Source organism: Amblyomma americanum, chromosome 5 (genome assembly GCF_052857255.1).
Source record: "Amblyomma americanum isolate KBUSLIRL-KWMA chromosome 5, ASM5285725v1, whole genome shotgun sequence".
NCBI lineage: Eukaryota > Metazoa > Arthropoda > Arachnida > Ixodida > Ixodidae > Amblyomma > Amblyomma americanum.
Window position 1 is genome coordinate 23,845,178 of NC_135501.1, and position 21,519 is coordinate 23,866,696.

Below are 21,519 nucleotides of genomic sequence, written 5' to 3' on the forward strand. Positions count from 1 at the left end.
TGTGGATTTCTATGTGTTTTCCTGTTATACAGACCCAATATTCCCATAATGTACTTTTTGTCTGACGCTGGTTGAAAACAAATGCATATGGGAGATGCAGGCGCTATGCAGTTCCATGCGTGACAGCTGCTGCCATCTTTTGCATGCGCATGTCATTAATATAGAGAGAGAGAATGAAGGAAATGCAGGGAGGTTAACCAGATGTGAGTCTCCGGTTTGCTACCCTTACTGCGCATGTACAGTAGGAGCTTGTTTTCAACCACTGGAGCTGGAGGAGAAGTCGAACTATTTTTCAAAATTTGAACAACCTAGGTGGGGGGGGGGGGGGTCGACTTAAAATAGAAACCAAAGCATCGCACCATAAATAAAGGCGAGACAAACGAGATAATCAGGCATGCTACAGTGTGGTTGCATTTTTGCTGCGTGGCTCCGTCACATCACTCTTGGTATTGGCCTTGAGCAGCTGCTATGTCAACACGCAGAGCCGGCATCCCCATCCCGCGCGAGGTGGCTGATGGTGGCTGTCGATAAGCTGCAAACCGGAACCAGCCCACTCCCCACACATGGTCGCAGGTTGCGTCTGTTGATAAGCGGCGGCGGCCTGATAACGCATTCGCGTTCTAGTCTTAATAGGTGTCGTCCAAGTTTTTTTTTTACTTTCAACCGCGCACTCGGTGCTCAAGGGAGCGACAATAGTTGATGGAAGGGCCGCTGTTCCAATTGCAGTGACACCCACACTCGGAACCGCAGTGGCGGAGGGGAGTGTCGGTAGCCGATGGACGAGCCGATGCCGCTCACGCGTAGTTTCTCTTTGGCTCTTACGCATTTGACTACTGCCAGCCGCGTTTCACAAGTTTTTAATGTGGTGCTTCGTTATTCGTCATTTGTGCTCCGGGTCTGTAAAGCGACCGGCGCTCGTTCACGGCTATGCTCAAGATGGCTGTCGTTCATTACGCCAAAGAAATGAACTGCGCGCCGGGCCGCAATTTCGACGTCCGTAACGGGTGATACAGGTGTGGCAGCTGCAGAGAGGCAAAAATTTCAGCTGTTCCACGCGATGTCATGATGTGGCTGTTTGCGAAGTGCAGGATTTCGCTGCACGACGATGTTAGAACGACGAGCTGTGGGACCGCAACAGCGATCACGACAGCAGCGCTAGCGAGGACGATGGCGCAAGTGTGGACGAGTAGTCCAGTGACTAATAAATTTTCATTTTGGAATGTGCCCACGGGTGCACCCGCGCGCGGCAGCCGATAGCGGCTTGCGATAGGCGGAGGCCACAGGATAGTGCTATCGTGTTCTATTATTAAAGGCCAAGCATAAATGACCTCCAAGTTTTTTTTTTTTTTTTTTTTCAGAATGTGATGTGGGGGGTCGACTTACGATTGTGTAAATACGGTATATTTGCATGCACTCTCATGCTATGCCTGCACACTACCTGAATGTGCAGGCATATGTCACTAAGTGTGAAATGGATGATGAACTTTGTGCAATAGCCTTTTGTACTGCTCCCTTTGTAATCCCAGTTTGAGGCAAGAAACAAACTTTCACCTTTGTTTTGTAAAACACTGTGTAAATATGATAGCTTGTGTTTTGCATCTAATCTGGTAAATTTAATATTAGAATACTTGACAATGCAAAAGAAAAGCTGATTCAAATGGCCAGTACTTATATACTCATACCCCCTTCCTATGAAACATGATGCACAACAAGGAAGCATACTTTATCTAGCACTTTTCTTCACATACATTACCAGTCGAACTGCATGCACTGACAGCAGCAACAATACTGAGTTATATATTCAACGACAACTGCACATTTTGCAAGGATGTTAAAAATGCTGAAATTATAGTTCTAAATATAAGCTGCAACACATCGTCTACCTAATATGGTTTTTAGCAAACAGAAGTCCAATCAAAGTTGTACTATGTGTGCACTACCAACAGAGGTTCTTTTTTTTTTTTCCTTGAGTATCAGCACATATAAGCTGGCATTTCTACAACTTTAAACATCTTATTCCAGCAATTACTAAACACCCAAGTTGGTAACCAAAATGTCAGTGGAGCACTTGGCTAGAGAGATGGAGGACCCAAGTTCAATCTTGCCTACGATAACTGTGTATTGATGAAGGCGAAATGTAAAAGGCAACCAAATGCTGTGCAATGTGTTAGTGCATGTTAAAGAACCCCAGGTGGTCTAAATTATTTGAGAGCACCCCCCCACTACAGTGCCCTTCATAGCCCATGCGTCGCTCCAGGACATTAAGGCCAACAATTTAAACAGTACATCTCATTGCGTGCTAGATGTGGTAGGACGTGAACTTAAATACTCCCCTTCATCTGCTGAACTTGTAGCATAATCTGGTGAATTTAATACAAGTATAGCTGAGAAGGCAAAAGCAACTCTCGTCAATCTGACTGACGCATACACTCCTCATAGCTTGATGGCTGTCAGATTTTGTAAGGCCGCATTAGAAATTCAGGGGCCAGCAGCAGTTGACAGATGGAACTCTGCAATTTTCATATATCAAAACACGTGTTGATACATAAAAATTGCAAAATAATCAGAAAGGTCCTCCGGGGCAATTCTACGGATTTTCCGAGGATGTACTGAAGTCGGACAACAGGACCAGGTGAGGACTTCTTGAGGATTAGTAGAGGACACACTCAGGACAATGCAATGTCCTCAAAAAAAAATTTTCAGGGAGTGCTGAGGATGTAGTTGTGTTGTCTGGGACCCCTTCAGGAAGCCCGCTTTACCCATGCTACTGTATAAAGTCAGGATTATTTCATTTCTGCATACAGCATACAATACGATGGCATTAAGAGCTTCCAACGGTCACTAAACTTGCTACAAAGTCCCGTTTCTGATGTAAGACTTGCCCCTACAACAGGCAACCAAAGGACACTGAGCGACCACTGTCAGGTGGCTAGTGAGGCATTTGTGACTGTTTGCCACAAATGCTTGTGGTACTCTCATATCGTTTTCAGCATTTTCACAGCTTGGATGCAAAAATGATGCCACCCACAGTATGCAAAGGCTTAACATGGATTCACATGACAGACCATGGACTGTCTTTTTGGCCCAGGGACTTCCGGTCCTTTGGATCCGTGGCCCAAAAAGCGGTCCGTTATGTGAATCCACCTCAAGTGATAAATGGTCATCAAGGCGACCATGTGCACACATTAATGGCAGTTCTGGAACTGTTTCCCTGCCACCTGCCCCTTGCAGGAATGACCACTTGGCAACAGGAGGGCATGCGCATGAACAAAATACAAAGTGCACACGTGCGCTCCAATTGTTCAGTGTGCATGCTATGCTGAGCTTTGCTGGCAAGCCTCTGCGCCAGGTAGTGCCTATAAAGACATTTAGAGAGGGGAGGGGCAGAGCGGTCTCCACGACAGTTGCCACACCCTTCGTCTGCTCCCACTGAAGCCAAGCATTCCATCCATGAGGTTGGTGGTTTTTCCTCGTTTTCATTTCTAAGCTCATCCGATAACAGAGGTAACCTGCCTTTCACCTCTAAGTGTATAGACCGTTTCTTATTTTTTATTCTCCACAAATTTTTTTTTTAGCTCATAAATGAGACATCCATGCAGGCTGTAGGTGGATTGTACAGTGAGACGCACACGTCCCAGGGCAAAATGCAAGTGAGAAACAATTAAAGATATTAAATTAGCTAACTGACTTCATTTTTTCTTTATTTTAGGGCACAAGATTGTATCGTGAAACTGAAGGCCAGTTTTTGAACTTCTGAAGGAAAATCCAGTTTTAAAAACACCCCATATAGTGGACGTTTATAAAGACATAGGCACCCTATATTCTTGTGCAGGTGACCTTGGAACTGAACTGTCACCAAGGTGAGCTTTAGTATCATCCAGGGGTGATATCTGTACACAAATGGATGGACAGAGGGACAAGTGGACAGGCACATTCAGGCAAGGAAAAAGTGTACAGGGGATGGTGAAAATGCAGAAGTGTGATGCATTCCTGCATTTAAATTATATGCAATTAAATCAAGCTGTCATACAACTGGTAAAAATGAGCAAACGCTCCTGCACATATCGCTATTCACTCTGAACTTCTGTGCCGGCCATGTGGCATCCTTTCTCCTTTTTGCTTGGAAAACGGAATCAGTGGTCCACCTATGCGCGGCTGCTCTTCAGACTCGTCAAAACTGCTCTGCGGTCTAACTATGGCCCACTCTAGCACCAAACAAAATGCATGGCATGAGTGCTCTTTGAGCCTTTCATTTAGACGGCTGCCCATTGCACCTACATGTATATATGCTTGGCATATGGCAGTGCTACCTTATAAATAATTTCACAATATCATGCAACAAAACTGTTTATGTGCCTTAATTTAAACAGCACAAGGAAGTACCTCATGCCCACACAAATCGACATCATTCACTTTTGCACAAAACATTTTCAACTTTCTCCATGTAAGAAGAAGAAAACACAAATGCTTGTCAGCTACTTTCTTTAACCCTTTGAGAGTTTTTGCCATATATGTACAGTGGCAGTTTTCCATCCCACAAGGTCTTTGCCCTACGGGAACAGTTTCAACCCTCCCTTTGAATTTTTGTGCCATAATGACGATGCATGCTCACTGGGAAGTGCTGCCACCTCCTAGGACTTACAAGAAGCGTCTGAAATTTGATCGCGCTACGTTCTTGTGGAGATAAACAGAACTGATTGATAGCTTCAGCGCGTCACAGGGTCTGTGGCAATGGGCGCATGATTTTTATCTTTATTGGCACTCCCTAGCAGGGGCTAATGCAGAAGTTGATTTCCATCTTTATTGGTGCCCCTCTTAGCTAGTTTATTACTGACGCTCATGAGGCATACTTGCTCTCCTTGTTTACCGAGTTCCCTTGGAGTTCTTCAGAGGCATGCAAAGCGGCAATAAGGCCGAATGCACAACCCGTTTTCTTTACACCGACAGCAATGACTCTTCCGCATTTTATGTGCGCTGACTGCGATAAGGCGCTGTGCGCAGAGCCGTGTTTCAAGAAATACCACACTCTGAAATACTGCTGAACATTTTGCAGTTCTGAGTGATGCTGACACCAAAATACTGTTCCTGATTTTTTTTTACAATTTCTTCCCCGACTTTACACATTTTGTACATTCACAATCTGCAATAAAGTAATTTGACCATCTGGGAAAGTTTTTTTTTTTTAAATTCGACCCTCAAACGGTTAATCTCTGCAAAATTGTGTGCATGTAGGGTAGCGTGACAGGCACCTTATGTCTACCTTTTGCTCAAAACCAGACACTCGATGAGCCCGCAGTAGTTGAGTTTCTAATGCGTTAACAACTCCTGCTCATTTATTTTCCTTCAGTATACGTCTTGTCCAGTGCCCCACCGCAGCGGCTCAGCGGTTGGGCGCCTGACTGCTGGACTCAAGGATGTGGGTTCGAACCCAGCCACATCAGCTGCGTTTTGATGGAGGCGAAATGGAACGCACCTGTACAACGTACGATGTACTATGTCACTGCACATTAAGGGAGACACGGGTCTTGAAATGATAAAGAAATTCGAAAACTTTGATTTTGCAAAAATGGCATATTCGAGGCCAATACATTCCAAAGTTGCCTAAAAAGTTTCAAGGTCTAAATTCGACCTCCAACTGCTAAAACACCTATATATTTCGCGCTTACGAAGCCCGGGAATGGTGATTTCAGTGCGAAATGTGGCATATTTTGCGCCCATCACTTTCCATGACCGCCTCCACGATGGCTGCCATCTTGGCTTTGTTTGAAAACTGGGCTCCTACCCCACTGCCCGGTATTACTCACTACTGTGAAATATTTTTAGAACACCGGCATTCCGCTGTTTTTTGAGGCATCTATAAGTCCTAACAGCTGGCGCGTGCACTTCAAATGCGATTTTCTCAGCTTCGTGTTTTCTGCCAACATGACTAGCCTTATGGAAGTTTTTATTATGTTTTTGAGCTGCAATTTCAATTAATCTTACACTACTGAATTCACAGAGAACAAACTGCGGAGCTATGATGATGACATACTTCAACAGCAATATAATTAGCATAGCTCCAGATGGCAGGTCTTTGGCTACAGCCCCATTTCAAAACCAAAAAATTTGGAAAGAAAGTGTCTTAACGGCCCATAGGAATTTAACAATTTAGTATTCAGTTATTTTCCAACAATATGGCAAATATATTTTTGAAAACAGGAAGAGCTGCATGTACACACCTAATTTCATTACAATATGTTTAAAATAAAAATGTCCATTTCAAGACCCGCATCTCCTCTTAAAGAATTTCAGGTGGTTGAAACTAATCCAGTGCTCTCCACTATGGCATTCCTCATTGACCATGCCACATTTGGATGCTAGACTGCATATACCATACCATACCACACGACACCATACCATACCATACCATACCATACCATGTCGTCTAGTGTTTTCTGTGAAAGCACAACTACTACTATGCCAGAATCAATGACAAGCCTTGCTTGAAATACCATCGAGTGAATTCATTCCTGCTGATAGCTCACAAATGACATGAACCTATCCAAACATCGGAGACTATGATGTTGAGTGTGGGCTGAATCATTACTGTGCAATGTCTGCAGATAGTGAAATTCCCACTTCTCATCCTTAGTTGCGCTCACAAGAAAAACCAATAGTTTCACTGCAAGAAATATGCTAATCCTACAAGGGTAGAAGTGTAGGCTAGCTGGTTGTTCATATCTTAAAACAGTGCAAAGGACGCAGTGTCTTGGGCCGCCACAGTGGCTCAGTGGTTATGGTGCTCGACTGCTGACCCGAAGGACGCGGGTTCGTTCCCAGCTGTGGCAGTCGAATATCGATGGAGGCGAAATTCTAGAGGTCCATGTACTGTGCGATGGCAGTGCTGGTTAAAAAACCCCAGGTGGTCGAAATTTTTGGAGCCCTTCACTACGGCATCCCTCATAGTCTGAGTCGCTTTGGGACGTTAAACCCCCATAAACTAAACTTGTGTCTTCATCCGCATCCTTTACACTGTTTTTAGACACTAATCCTAGACAGAGAATTTGAGGTTATGCAGCTTATTGCTGGTTAAACATTACAGACAGCTGGGACTAGGGAACTGGTACAAAAGCAGCCTATGGCCATTTTTTAACTTATTTACAATGAAATGTAGCAGGTCAGTGATCCCACCCAAGCAGAGGTGAATACAAAAGCAAAAAAAAAAAAATACAAGGACAATGCAAGATATCAGTGCAGTGTTCTATCAAATACTTGTTGCACCACACAAGATGTCAAAGTCACGAGCTTGACCAATGGCAAGTCCTTAGCACAGCACAGTGACAAGCCCTTGATAACAACTGATAAACCTTTAGCAGCAACGCATAAAGAAGACCCACCAACAAAGTCTCTTCAACTTTCATTTTTCATCTCGAGCAAGGTTGGAGAAAATAAAGAAAGCATTGCGCTACAAAGCAAAGCAGACGTGGAGAGAAGAGGAAAGCTCTGTGGGGTGCTGTAGCGAGAGAGTGCGTGTGTGCTGAAGACGAGCACAGCCGAAGCTGGAGATGAGCGGGAGGAGACAGAGGGCGCCACTGGAGAGAGAGAGAGAGAGAAAAAGGAGGAAGCAGTGCACGGCACCAAGCGTGTGAGAGAGAGAAGCAGAACCACCGCATTTCGGCAAACAGGAGTCCAGCCATGAAGATCCACAACAAGGAAAGCGGCGGCGGTGCAGATGGAAGAAGCGGACAATCAAGGCCTGGGCTGGCAGAGAGAGAGTGGACAGACACAGAGAGAGAGCGAAGCGGACAGAGCGAGACTGGAAGTGAGAATGGCTGAAATCTCACTTTTGGATCCAGGATTTTTCTGCGTGGGCGAACTCGGCTCGATCATCTCTGAAAGTTGAGCCACACAAGACGTTAGTTAGCTGACGGGGGCATAAAACACACACTGGTAGGCTGGCCAGCCAATCTGCACAACAGTTGGGCTCCAAGAGCACACATCGAAAGTGCACATCAGCTGCCCTGCTCATCCGCAGTCGAGCCTCCACACAGCGCTCTGCTTCTTTAGGGGCCAAGTGGGCAAAGTACAAAAAACTGGAAGCAATCACGAGCATACTACCCACTTAGAAACAGTAAAAAACAATCTGGTACAACGTACTCGTCTCTTACTTTTTTTTAGAACAGAAAATCACAGGAAGGGCAGAATGCACCTCGTTATAGCAAAGTACAGACAGAAGGACATGTGAACATACTCAGTTATGTTGAGCATGCTGGAGCAGACCAGATTACTCAGGCACACCTTGTGGTTTTTTAACCTAATAGCAATCACGTAATCCTTGACAATGTCATCACAGCAACGGTTCTTTCAAATTCACTGTACACATCGCAGACATTTAAATTCTCAACGCTAGCACTGATCTGCTCCAAAACTGCGCATACAAATGCATGAACACAGTACTCGAATCATACAACAAACGAATGCCAGCAGATCACAGGCAGTACTAAAGGGTTAGTTACTGCAATAAGCAACAAATTTCAGAAAAGCCAGCTGACATATCTCTAACCTAATGTAGTACCCATGTCACAACAAACATTTACTTCATAAAACACTCTCAGTAAAGAAACTGCTGTTTTCTTTTCAAATTCTCGATCTTACAGCATTTTTTCACAATGTGGCATAAAAGAAAATGCATACAGCTGAAATGCTTTGCTGTATTAAAGCGTACTACCAGTCATTTGTGCTGTACATTCCTAGGCCTGGATTTCAATTTCTAAAGCCTTGCCTGTTTCTGACGAAGATCCAAACGTACAGCTTCAACAAACATATCAATTACGGATACTTGCCAAGACTGCACACACCACATTTCCCTGCCACTTCTCTTCAAAAGAACTTCAGTGACACACAAAGAACTCCACAAGAGAGATCTGCAGATGCAATTTTACTGAGCACAAGCACCTTCCCCAGATCATTCAACCTTCCCTGAATGGTTCCGATAGTCCTTCTGGAGAACCCAATGCATCATGTCAATGAACGTGTTAAGAACAGTACAGTTGCGTGCGAGAAAACAGTTATAATCAAAAGCAAGCCTCCAACAGTTTTCTGGATTATAATGATGGAACTAACAAACAAGATTCTAGTAGTAGCTTTTGTAGAAGAAACAATTCCAGGTAGTAGTAGCAATGTCAGGTTTTGTAGCAAGTGTTCCAACTGTGTGACAAAAAAATAATTCCTTTCATAGTGCCAATGCAAGCCTCTTGCACCATATGTCATAAAAAGCCAGCAATCGAATCTGATGTTTCGCAGCAGGTAAACTGAGATGTTCGCCATGATCGCAGCCATGCAAAAACGTAAAACCCTTAGAGCCATGTGTTTCTTTATGGCCCCAATATTTCCTTTAAAAAAAAGGTCTTAAAATGAGCATGTGGAAAAACTATTTCCGGAATGCAATGCCATTTTCATTCCTTTGATAGATGGAAGTGGCCACATTGTAAAAATAATTACATGCTTTAAGCTATAGCTTGCAGGTATCATTTCTTGCCATTTTTGAGCAGTTGAAGTTTATGTAATAGCAAGCAATGCAACATGTGGGATGATGCTTGAGGTTACGACTGGAGGGGCACAGAGCTGGCATAACGAACAAAGGTATGTTGCGAAATAGACCAGGAGCAGCACGTTCAGCTTAAATGTGAGCACCATCCATACATAGCTGTAACGCATCAAAAGACAAAGGATGGTGAACAAGATGGACACACGGTGCTAATTTCCAACAACTTCATAGGGGAAATGCACAACCAACTATTTTTACATGCTCCATTGCCGCGACACCAAATCATACGTGTGGTCAGTGGGAATGAAGATAAGCAAGTTCTGTTTTAAGAAGATCGATACATGGGGTGCTCGCACAAGCACTTCCTATTCTAACTATCTGTTCTGCTTCGAATTTCTCATGTACGCCTATCTATTCGCGCTGAGAATAGGCTGAAAGAAGTCCACTGCCAGACATGCAGCGAAAAGCCAGAGGGTCACACAAGCCAAAGCATACCAATGTTCAGTTTCGGTTTCATTCTTCCAAATTTTTGACCCTCGGTCACAGACACGGTGCAAAGGTAAATGAAAATGTGAATTTTATAGCAGCATGTAGTAGATTTTGCCGATTGGTGCAAATGGCACAGCAGCTCCGTTACTGCCAGGATGCACAGTACACAGCAATGACTTTAGAAATGACTGCATGTGAATGGGACATAATGCAGCACAGTATTTTTAGCCAATAGCCTGCCTTTTTCAAAAGCTTGATTCACTAAAATACTGATAAAAACTCAGCCACATGTTGAGAATACAGTTTCCGAACCAACCCATCAGCATCACCCAGCTAAGAAAACAATTTTTTTTTAGCATTTCCTAGTAGAATTAAGGACAGAAATTTTGGGGCAACATAAAAACGAATCATATGAGCAGATACTTTTGACTATTGAAAACCTGAAATCTTGGTCATTTTTTGAAGATTTGAAAGCCACGTCGCCCCTTTAATGGTTTTTGAATTAAGGGAAGCCACGTTTAATACACACGATACTGACGAGACCAAAGCATCAGTGTTAACAAAAAAGAAGTTTAAATTAAGCAAGTTTCAAATTCCAATAAAACATTGTATGCAGCTGACATTTTCCTCTTCAGAGAAGTCAAAGGTTCCTATGAACAGCTCATTTAACCAGGAGTCTACCAGTTCGAAATAACTCCAGATGGGCCGCAGTTAGTCGCAGTGGCTGGCCAGTCCTACTTGGAAAGCAACCTAAGCCTAAGCCCATCTGTGATGAAACAACTAAGGCTGGTTTTTTCAGATGGAGACAAAGCAGAAATTAAATGGTCCCACATGGAACCAGAATGACGAAGCATGCACTGCCGTGTTGACCAAATCAATGTACCCAAGACAAGGAAAAGTAGGAAACTGACCAGAACTTCACTCCTCCATCCATGGGGAAATGTTATAAAACAAGTGTTGAGCTTGTGTGAGGAAATGAATTACAGAAGGAGGTGCAGCAGCAGCTAAGGTGCAGGGTCTTAATGAATCCCTTTCAGTGCAAACATGCATGCAAGGAAGCTATCATCTTTGAAGGAGAGTCTTCGTAAGGTGTGATGTCACAATACACATGAATAGAAGAGCACCTAAGCCTACTCAGCACAGATCACCTCTTGCATGCCACCAACTCAAGACACTACTGAATTCTTGGTTAGGAGTTAACTCTCTTCTCAGAAGATGCTGAGGAACTGTTTTATACTATTCCTCAAGCAGAGTTGTTAGACACAGTGACGGAGCTGGTTAATAGCTGGGGAGCGGCGAGATTTCAAAACACTACCAATGTCTTGATTGATGACTCTGTGGCTTCAATTACATTTTATCTTTCTCTGACTTCATTCGTTTTAACAATGAATTGCAAATGTAGAAAAATGATGGCTGCGCTCCAATGGCTCCTGCATAGCTCCTTTACTAATTAGTAGGGGTGTGCGAATATTACAATTTTGGAATACAAGTTGAATACGAATATGCGGAAAAAATGCCTTCGAATATTAAATATTTGTTCAGTGAAAAAAATAGGAAAATAAAAAGAAAATGGCAAACACTGTTGAAATTGTTTAATTCAGAATTACACATGGTATTAGCAAAAACAAAATTAAACAAAACTGCACTGCAGAGAAATGTAAACTGTTTGGCTAGGCGGCATAAAGCGTGCAGCATGTAATCCTTGCAGCAATACATGATGAATGACAATGGCCTTCGGAAAATGAACCATTATGGATTGACACATGACTGCATGCCAACAAAAATAACATACTTTGCAGCAGCACCCTGCACAGCTGGCAGTATGGCTAAACAGGGCAATGAGGACCATTGTAAAAACAAAAAACAAAAAACGGCACTTGACTAGTGGCATTAAAACTAATGCAAACTGTGATGCGGGAAGATCAACTGCTCGGCATGTTTGGCAAGCAAACGTTCCCTACGCACAGACATAATACTCCCTGCACCTGAAAATGCTCTTTCACTTGGCACAGAAGTAGCAAGGATGGCCAGGTACCGCATGCACAGTTTGCCCAAATGCGGATACACTTGAAGTGTCCAGTAGTGGACTGCCAACACTCATAAGAATTCTTGCCTCTCTCCAGTAGAGCACCCGCAAAAGCTGCTACCTCTTTGTCAGGGGCAGATTCTAACGGCTTTTCTCCTTGTTAATGACCACAAGATCGAAAGCACTAGACACATTGGTTGCCACCAAAGGGCATGACGTTGATGCTGAGTTGACAGTTGACAGTGCGCGAAGCTTGCGCTGAAAGTGTTGATAGAAGATCAGAAAAAACTTCGAGTTTTGCGCTGTCAAGAATTGTTGGAAGATTCAAATTGAGCCAGACCTTCTTAACTCAAATCCTGGATGTTCAAGTATGACCCAGAATCCAAAAGGCAGAGCAGCGAGTGGCACAAAAAATCATCCCTCCACCCCAAGAAAGTGCAAATGAGCAAGTCTCGCATCAAAACGATGCTCAATGTCTTCTTTGACGCACAAAGAATCGTCCATTTTGAGCTTCTATCGCAGGGAGAAACTGTCAACTCAGTCTTTTACCTGGAGGTGCTCAAGAGATTGAAACGCCGGGTTGTGTGCGTGAGGTCTGACACCAAAGACACTGTCAAGCTCCACCATGACAATGCTCCCAGCCACACGTCCTTCATCATTATCAGCTTCCTGGACCGGGCAAAACCCCGGTGGTCCCCCTTCCCCCTTGCAGTCCTGACTTGGCTCCGTGCGACTTTCTTTTGTTTCCCCGACTGAAGAGAGCGCTGAAAGAAAAGCACTGGGAGACCGTGGAAAACATCCAAACGCATGTTACAGCGTTCCTGAAAGATATTCCCGTCGAGGACTTTCAGGGTGCCTTCCAGGCGTGGCAGACACGTCTCCGCAAGTGTATTGATGCAGGGGGAGAGTATATTGAAGAATTTTAACCATTTGTATAGGTCCGGTCAATATATGTATTTTTCCCAGAAAATGCGCATTACTTTCATAATGGACCCTATATGGCTGAAGGTCCAAAGCAATCATCTCTGGCACTTTTAGATGAAGTGCGTTTTCTTTTTTTTTCAGACCGGGGCTGTTGTTTGTCAACTACCATATTTACTTGATTCTAACACACACTCGATTGTAAAGCGCACCCTTTTGATGCCGCCACTGACAATAGGAAGTTGCTCACACAGTTTCATTTTCGTAGTCGATTCTAATACGTGTCATTTTTTAGACGAGTTTTTCCGGAAAAAGGTGCGCGTTCGAATCGAGAACTGATAATCACGCAGCGTTGGTTGAGGCTTCAAAAACACTTTTGTGGCTCTTCTCTTGTAGTCTACCATCAGCAACGGGTGCTGCTTAAGATGGTTTTGAAGCGTCGTAGTCGCTTCAGTCGGTATTTGCAAAACACGGTCGCACAACTTGCAATACACTGTTGGCAGCGAGAGCCTTGTGTAATACTCCTAAAAGATGACTCTTCCCGCATTTCTTCTTTGATTCGCTTGATGGCTCATCGTCCGCAGCTGACATCCTCGCTGCACGCATTCAACTGAGACAGATAGAAATGCAAATTGGCTACAGAATCAACATCGAAGTAGCAAGCACGGCTTCTGAACAACATGAACCACTTCCGTGCTTACGTTTTGGACTCGGTAATCTAGGGTGCGGTAGTTTAGGATTCGTATAGCTGTTCTCCATTTTGATGCAACTTCTCACATGATTCAGCTCGCTGTTCTTTTTTTTTCGTGTGTGTTGCTGAGTGTGACCCGTCCACGCATACATATGGAAAAGATTAACGCAAAGAGGACTCTTTTAGAGCTGCTGAGATTTAATGCATAGTGTGGAGGTTTCACATTCATGTGAAGGTAAGGCAAAAAATATATAAGAATAAAATTATTTCGAAAATAACTGCAACAAGAATAGGATTCTGGCCGCCTGGAATCTGTAACCAAAATAAATGTCTGAAAGACATATGTTGAAGCGGATGATGTGAAAGTTCCTCAACTGGACCAGTGTAGCGAAATCCGTGAGGGGGCTTTGCATATGACCTTGGGAACCAAGCGCTATCATCGTCGCAATCGCTGGAGAGAGGAGGGAAGAGCTTGCTTGGCCATTGCCATGCAATGCTTTCTCACAGAAATGTACTTTACGCCCATTTGCATTCATGAACTGGGTAAAAATGATGCCAACTAAGCGCAAGGCGATACCTCTGAACCCACCCTCTCTTTTGTCATTGAGGATTTACTTTTCTTAAAGCATTCGCTTTTAATAGTGCGCTCCTCTGTTTCGTGCTGTCCGCAATGGAGCCCTTGAGGTGCTGTGCACAATAAAAATTACAGCGGAATTTTTACGGGAACTCCGGCAGGAGTGGCTCACTCGGCAAACTTAGCAGAGCGCCAAGGTGCTGTGCACCTTTGACAGGAGCATCGGTGGCGATGGCTACATGCATGGGTAATACTAGGGGTGTGCGAATATTCGAAATTTCGAATAGGAATCGAATACGTTTCATATTCAGTTCATATTCGTATTCGAGAAATGATATTCGTGAAATTCTGAATATTCGAAAATTCGCGAATACTCGGCAGCGATCGTACACCGCGCTGACTTTCGTAAATTTGGTTGTGGCAAAAGCTCAATATCTGGGCAAATTATCTGAATATAGACTTTAAAGTTCCAGGAAAACAATATAAAGGCCCTGCTCTCTTTCTTCTCCATCGTTTATCGCGTGGACCGATCGCATTCCTATGCCGCTAGACTTGACCTTGTGCGCAATTCCGCCGCAAGTGGGCTTTCCCACATACCACATGCGCTGCGTGGAAGATGGGGGACGACCCACTTCTAACAATTGCAATGCGAGAGCGCGTTTATTTTTTTATCCTTCCGTAATATGTTATATCATTAATGTCCACACCTATTGAATTCATTCTGTCACCTTAATAACTCTCCGAGCGTGACCACCACCATCTTGTTTCTGTCAACTAGGCTATGCGGGAAAGCCTACTTGCGGAATTTCGCGTGAGGCTCCCGAAAGGGCGAGTCGCGGGGTCACAACAGAGCAAGCGATCCTGTAAAAATCCCGCCTATTGCATTGTGCACTGTAACCCATGCACCTCTTAAGTGGGCGTAACGGCAGGCATCACAACGTCCGGAAGGACCCTGTCACTAGGTCAAAAAAATAACCTGGCCGCGTAGTTTTGCTTTCTGAGCTTTGCCACTCGCCCGTTGCAATGGCAACTGTCGGCCCGCGCATTCGCCAGTAGTCCAATCTCAGCTCCGTGCCACTTTCAGACGCTGACTGACGCATTGCTGGTCATTTTTTTTTCCCCCTTCTAGAAGCAGTCTCGCCATTCCGACGTCAATGTGCGTTCCCATCTCGCTTACGTTCGCGATGTCTTCCGGCACGCCGAAACTCGGTGCTCGTCATGGGCTTACATGTGTTTGCACGATAGAGCCGCCTCATAAAACTACCCCATTTTCGGCAGTTTTTTTGCGGGACCACGGGGCATTTTTATATACTGACCTTCCAATAACTCGGGCATTTCTGTCAGCTCTTTGAACTTCGAATTAATGAGGTTTTACTAGCCATTATGTTAATTTGTTTCCAGTCTTGTCATGTTATGGATTTCACTTTGCATGACCACATTACAGGTTGAATACTGTTATGCGGTTCAATTAAGTAGTACACATTTCTGCACACATCATGTTCTTTTTTTATATGGTTCTCAGGCAGTCTAGTTTTGTTTATTTCAGTTGCAAAGGCCACACACTATTTTGAAAACAATATGAGCAACAATGTTCGCTTGTTTCTCTTTTCTGAATTTATTTTTTTTTCTGACCAGATATTCGATATTCGTTTCGATATTCGAAGCCATTTTTTCTTCATATTTGTATTCGATTCGCATTCTAAAATTTGAACATTCGCACACCCCTAGTTAATACGTAAATGCATGGGGGATAAGTGAGTGTGTCCTTTTTGCTTCTTTTCATTTTTCTTTGCCAGTTCAGATATAATGATAATCGGTTAAAACTATCTGATTTTCCAGTTTTCTCAATGCCGTTATTTGCACTATATATTTAAAAATTTTTCATTTTTCATATTGCCATACTGCTGACACTCTGAGCGCAGCTGTTCAGCGATCCTCGTCCCTGTAAACAGCTGTGCTGTCCTGCTTCTTGCTATGTTTGTCGGTGACAGTATCGAAAATGATTCAAATAACAAACATTCGATTCATACTCGAAATTTCAAATATGTGCACAGCCATACCAATTAGTGAAATATTACTCACTTCATTTGACTGGCAAGTTGCAGCCTGTATGGCAAACGTCAAAACAGTAATAAAATATTTCAGATGTCAATTATTTTCTCGTTTTTGTAAATGTTGTGAATGAACATGACAGACTGCAAAGCTGCAAAAAGAGTACCTCAGACCTTTGGCAACTGTTTGGTTCCCAAGGTTACAGGGTCGCTCTTCTACGATAAAATGTGTAAGCAAATACAGTTAAACCTAGATGTAATGAACCTCCACATAGCGAATTCCTCAATATTACGAAGTTTCTGAATTCCCCAGTGCCACTCCCATTGAAGCACGTGTATTTCAGACCTCCATTGAACAAAGGTGTTGGGGCGGTTGACCTTGGTGTCCTTGCGGGTGACCTTGAACTGGCTACACCATCTATCTGTTAGCTAGTGCTGAGCCACTCAAAATTTGGCCAAACCACGGGAAAGTTTCATGATGACAAAGCATGAACTGACATGAGAGGAATGCCAATTGCAATGAGCGGCTGCAGTTGGCACAACACGCCGTGCTCCAACGCCGTCGGCACATCTCCGGCGCCTTCTCTTTTGGAATGTCATACCACGTGGCATTACAACAGTTCATGTTCAAAAGCAGCGAAAAACAATAGGGCATAGAAAAAAAAGAAACAACACGAGCAGTGCGCAGCCATCACTGCCACGCGGTTGCTCGCGTGGTTTTGGTGCTGACAGCTCTCGCGTGTCGGGAGCGGGGACGGCGGAGAGCACGGGCGATGCAAGGTGAGGAGTCTGTTTCCTGGGGCAACAGTGAGGGAAAGACCGAGAGAGGGAACATGCGGGAAGAAGGATGTGCCTCCACGGTCGATCTATGGTGACCGCGGCGATGCTATAGCTATAGTGCTAGAGCACTATAGCGGCGCGGCCACTCGCATTCTCCTCTAGCTCGGCCGCAGTGACCCCGCCTCCACCACGCTCCCCACCCCACCCGTAGCGGCGTTGCTCCTCTAGCTCGGCCGCAGTGACCCCGCCTCCACCACGCTCCCCACCCCACCCGTAACGGCGTTGCGTGAACCGCGGTGGAGGTGGTGGCGGCTGCTGCCACATTCGCGCTATCAGCTCAATTGCAAAACGTTTCTCTGCATTTATGACTTCGAGTAACACTCTTTTCTCTAAACGTTTTCAAGGTCATTTCACTTACATTTATTTCTTATTCTGGTTTCCGTTCTGCAGTGTCCTTTCGATTCTCGCGAAAACTTCGAGTAACAAAAACCTGGATGTAATGAAAAATTTCTGACTTTTTTAAATTTCGTCATGACCAGATTTAACTGTATGGTATTTTCTGAACAGCCCCACAAGCAAAGAATTCGATGTGCATGTGCCAGATTGGGTCAAAGGTAGGAAACAAACCCAAATATTTGAAATTCAACACTCATTCAAGAGAATCCTTGTCCATTATATGCTAATAAAATGAAGTGTTCCAAGAGCATAAGAAAATCATACTTTTTTACTTGCTAAACAGATAGCTTCAGCAGCCATGCCTGGCACCACGTAGTTAACTTGTTTATTAGCTGTCTCTTGCTTTGATCAGCTAAAGATCCATGTGGGAGTATGAAATGGAATCAGGCGCAAAGAGGCGGACAGAGAGCAGTAAGCTCTTCACTGTGTCCTCGGTGTATATTAAGAACAGCAAAGGGCCTAACACAGACTCCTGCAAAATGTCTGATCTAACAGGTGAATTATTTAACTAGTTTGTTTTGTAATGGGACTTACAGGGTTGATTCCCAGGGAAAACAGCCTGAGGGGAGCTAGCCAAAATGGCAGTTCGAACTTCGGCAGTCAATGCAACGATCTTGCGCTGGCGGTGCGGCTGCCGCCACTGCCCATCTTCCTTATTGCAGTTTCAATCATAACAAGTAACAGCTATTTTGTCACGCACAATACTTATGTTTCTGTGGCATACATGCCTGCCCTTGCATGCTCTGCGGAAACATTTTTTTCACCATCCCAGCGTCCACTTGAAACACACAGGAGCAGGGTGTCGCTAACATGAAACTTGACAGTACAGGATGCCATTCACATGTCAGGGCTGTGCTCTGGCTACCCAGTTCTAGAAGCTACTATCTGAACTGTGAACTTATCCTGAGCTAATGGGGGTAGCGAGTGTTTGCAGGGATATGGAATCGTCCACAATTAGCTGACAGCACAACTCAGGAACAAGTTTGTTTGTTGCATACAGACACTTCTCAGGAAATAGAGTACGGAGAGATACCAATGTCGTGGTGCATGGATACTAATACTAATGCTGTTTCTGTGTCTACTAAGTCATTAGGTGCAATCAGTGACCCAAATAACACTAACAGCTTCGTCTCTGGAACTAGACTGCAAGATCCCTTCAATGATCATCTAACAGTACCTATGTACAAGTTAAAGGTATCTACTGGCTTCCATACAATGCCTTTGGCTTTTAGTGTCCCCAAGTTGCACTCTCCTCAAGGTGGCTTTTCATGTAGAAATTGGGTTCAATCCAATTCTCATAAAATCTACCCATGAGAAATCAGGTTAAAAATATGGCAAGATCTGGCTTTACCAAAAAATAAGGGGAGATATATTGACACAAAGCTTTGAGATGTTTGTTCATGCTCAAAGCTGCCAGCATGTGACCTTATCACTTTGCGACGCTTGAGACACTTAGATTTGTGTGGCATGATTGCGAGAGGGGTGGTTTCTGTTGCTTCTGTTCAAGCTAGCCCCATAAACAGCCTTTTCTGAAAGCACTCTGCTGCCTTCTTGTCAGTCATACTGTCGTCACCCCCACAAGAAAACATACATACTGCAATCTAGCCCACAACAGAACCTTGATATTTAGTCATACAAATGACCAAAATAAAGCAGGCAGAACATGTAGACAGTAAGGCCTGTTCTGCCTTCCTTAGATCTGTCCATGTTTTTCTGCACTATGTTCTGCAAGCAAAACCAACCTGGCCAGCTTTCTGTTATTTTAGAAATGATAAACGCAGGAATAACTGAGTCCACTGAACAATACACACAGCTTTTCAATCACAGCCAGTGAGGCGAGCTTTAGGCTGCAGACCACATTCACCCTTGCTTAGTGCCATGCCAGCAGAGAGTCTCACCTCCTTCGCCCTCCTCGGCTGGCGCAATGATGGTGACCGAGGCGTCCTCTTTCTCCTCGTCGTCGTCGTCGTTCTGCAGCTGTCCCTTCCGCCAGAGCTCCAGTTCCCCTGCAAATGTGCCACCACAACACAATTCACCTCTCAGAGGCACTCCTCAAGCAGGGACAGAGCACTGTGAACCTGTCACACAGTCACAATCTCACTGCGGGTACAACATGGTCTTGTTATGCACACACATCAACCATTCTTCCTGCAGATCACCACAGCGTCTGATTTCCACGAGCACTACAAGGAGCATGGCATCATGGTTACTCTGAATGCTACTGTGCTCTAGCGTAAAGAGAAGTGTTTGGCCACAATGCCATGTGCTGTTTTTGGTACCACAATTATGCTTGCATGTTTGCTTCTGGACCCAATCCTGTTTAATCCCAAACTCTCTCCTGCTCGTCACATCCTGATATAGCACCCACTGCATAGGACTGCTCAGGGTTCAATGTTTATGCGTAGCATCCACAAAGTATCCTTGCCATTTGATATCTCTGAAACATTTGGAATTTCCCTCAGTAGTACAGTTATACTTTTGTTTTGTGGTGGCAAGCATAAGCATGTGACAGGTGCAGTGAGAGAAATGATAAAGTTCTGATGGTTGAAGGGCCTAACTTCAGCACCCCACTTCAGGCCACTGCCCATGTCATTGCCTATGGCCATGCAACAATGTCAGGGAACTTCTTACCCAAAATGCTTTATTCTTTTTTCTCCGCTCACCCTTTTCATGGTCTTGTGAAGGAAAACAAATAATAGTGGCTGTAGAAGCTCAATGACTGACATGTTTCGTAAAAGTAGATAATTATTTTTTAAAGTGGTGCATAATAGAGAAGTAAACTAAACATTTTTACAGATTTGCCTGTCTGGTTGGGTTTGAAGACTTATAATAAACTGTACATCTCCAACCAAAAATTTCTTAATTTTAACCCAATGTTTCGAAGCCGACTCGGCTCCTTCATCAGGGGTGACTGAGGGCACTAGCGTCTTTAAGTACGGAAGGGAGGAGAGGGTCAAAGGAACGACAGCTGTGATGTGAAAGCTGTGGGGGAGGGGGAGGGGGGAGGGTAAGGTTGTTAATCACGTTGGCGCACTGCAGGGAGGTTGTGAATGGTGACTTTTTTTCGTTGAGTTGCAGAGCGAAGTCCCTGGGCATAGACTGGGGGCAGGTTTCATTTTGTGCGGTTGATGTTGTTGGAGATGTACAGTTTATTATAAATAGAGAAGTACCAGCTGCCTCCCGGTCATCATGAACGGAAAGGCCTACTGCAAACACATGCACAATCCTATCCCCTTTTGTTCACATGGAAGTCTAGACTGGCAGTGAAGTGCTCTGCTAAGGAAGGCAAGGAGCCTGTCACAGTGCTCCAAACAAGGAATTTCGCAGAGCACTTTGTAGCATTTGGTGCATCAAAATCTCACTCCTTTCCTTGGCTTAAAGGGGACGAAGATCTCGAAAAAAAAAAGCGTTTTAGAAAATACTAGAATTAAGTGTCTATAAGGTCTTTTTAACTATATCCCAAAAAACGTTCTTCAAAAACAGCCCAGAAGTGATCTTAGCAAATGTTTTTATGATCGTAGGTCGCCAAAACCTGGCCAAAATCTTCAAAAAATGCCAACTTTCTCAAATGCATTTTTTGACTTCACTGGCCTGCTTGCAGAAAGCATAGCATGACAGTAGCTTCATGGATATTCATATGGTTTGTTTCATTGTGTTCTTGATAAGTTTTTTATGCAGAGTCATTCCTATATTTCTGAACTGCTTTCTGATTTTTTTCACTCTAGCACTAAATTGACATGACGATAATGAGTGCATTATGCAAGCGTGGATATAATGTTCTGTGCAGAAAAAAACCAGGCTGCTAAAATTATCGGCAGAATGTCACTGCATCAACCATTCCTTCCGGTAAAACTTAAGAGTGACTGCAGGATCGCACCATATTTTGTTGTCATGCCAGGCATTCTGCAAGTTTGGTACAGCAATGAAGCATGTAAAAATTTACAATGCCAAAGTTCCTTAAGATATCTCCATGAGATTTTGTATTTAAGCATTCAGTGGATTTCC

At 44.1% G+C, this 21,519-nt stretch overlaps 1 protein-coding gene across 1 annotated transcript in view; it reads right to left on the reverse strand.

Annotated features, from left to right (window-relative positions):
* Window positions 1–21,519, reverse strand: part of norpA (no receptor potential A) — a 151,063-nt gene that overhangs the window by 56,950 nt on the left and 72,594 nt on the right. Inside the window, exons 17-18 of the mRNA XM_077664649.1 lie at window positions 19,413–19,520; window positions 8,385–8,407 (exon numbers count right to left, since the gene is read on the reverse strand). Coding sequence (XP_077520775.1) covers window positions 8,385–8,407; window positions 19,413–19,520 — 131 coding nt within the window. The remainder of the gene's footprint in view (window positions 1–8,384; window positions 8,408–19,412; window positions 19,521–21,519) is intronic.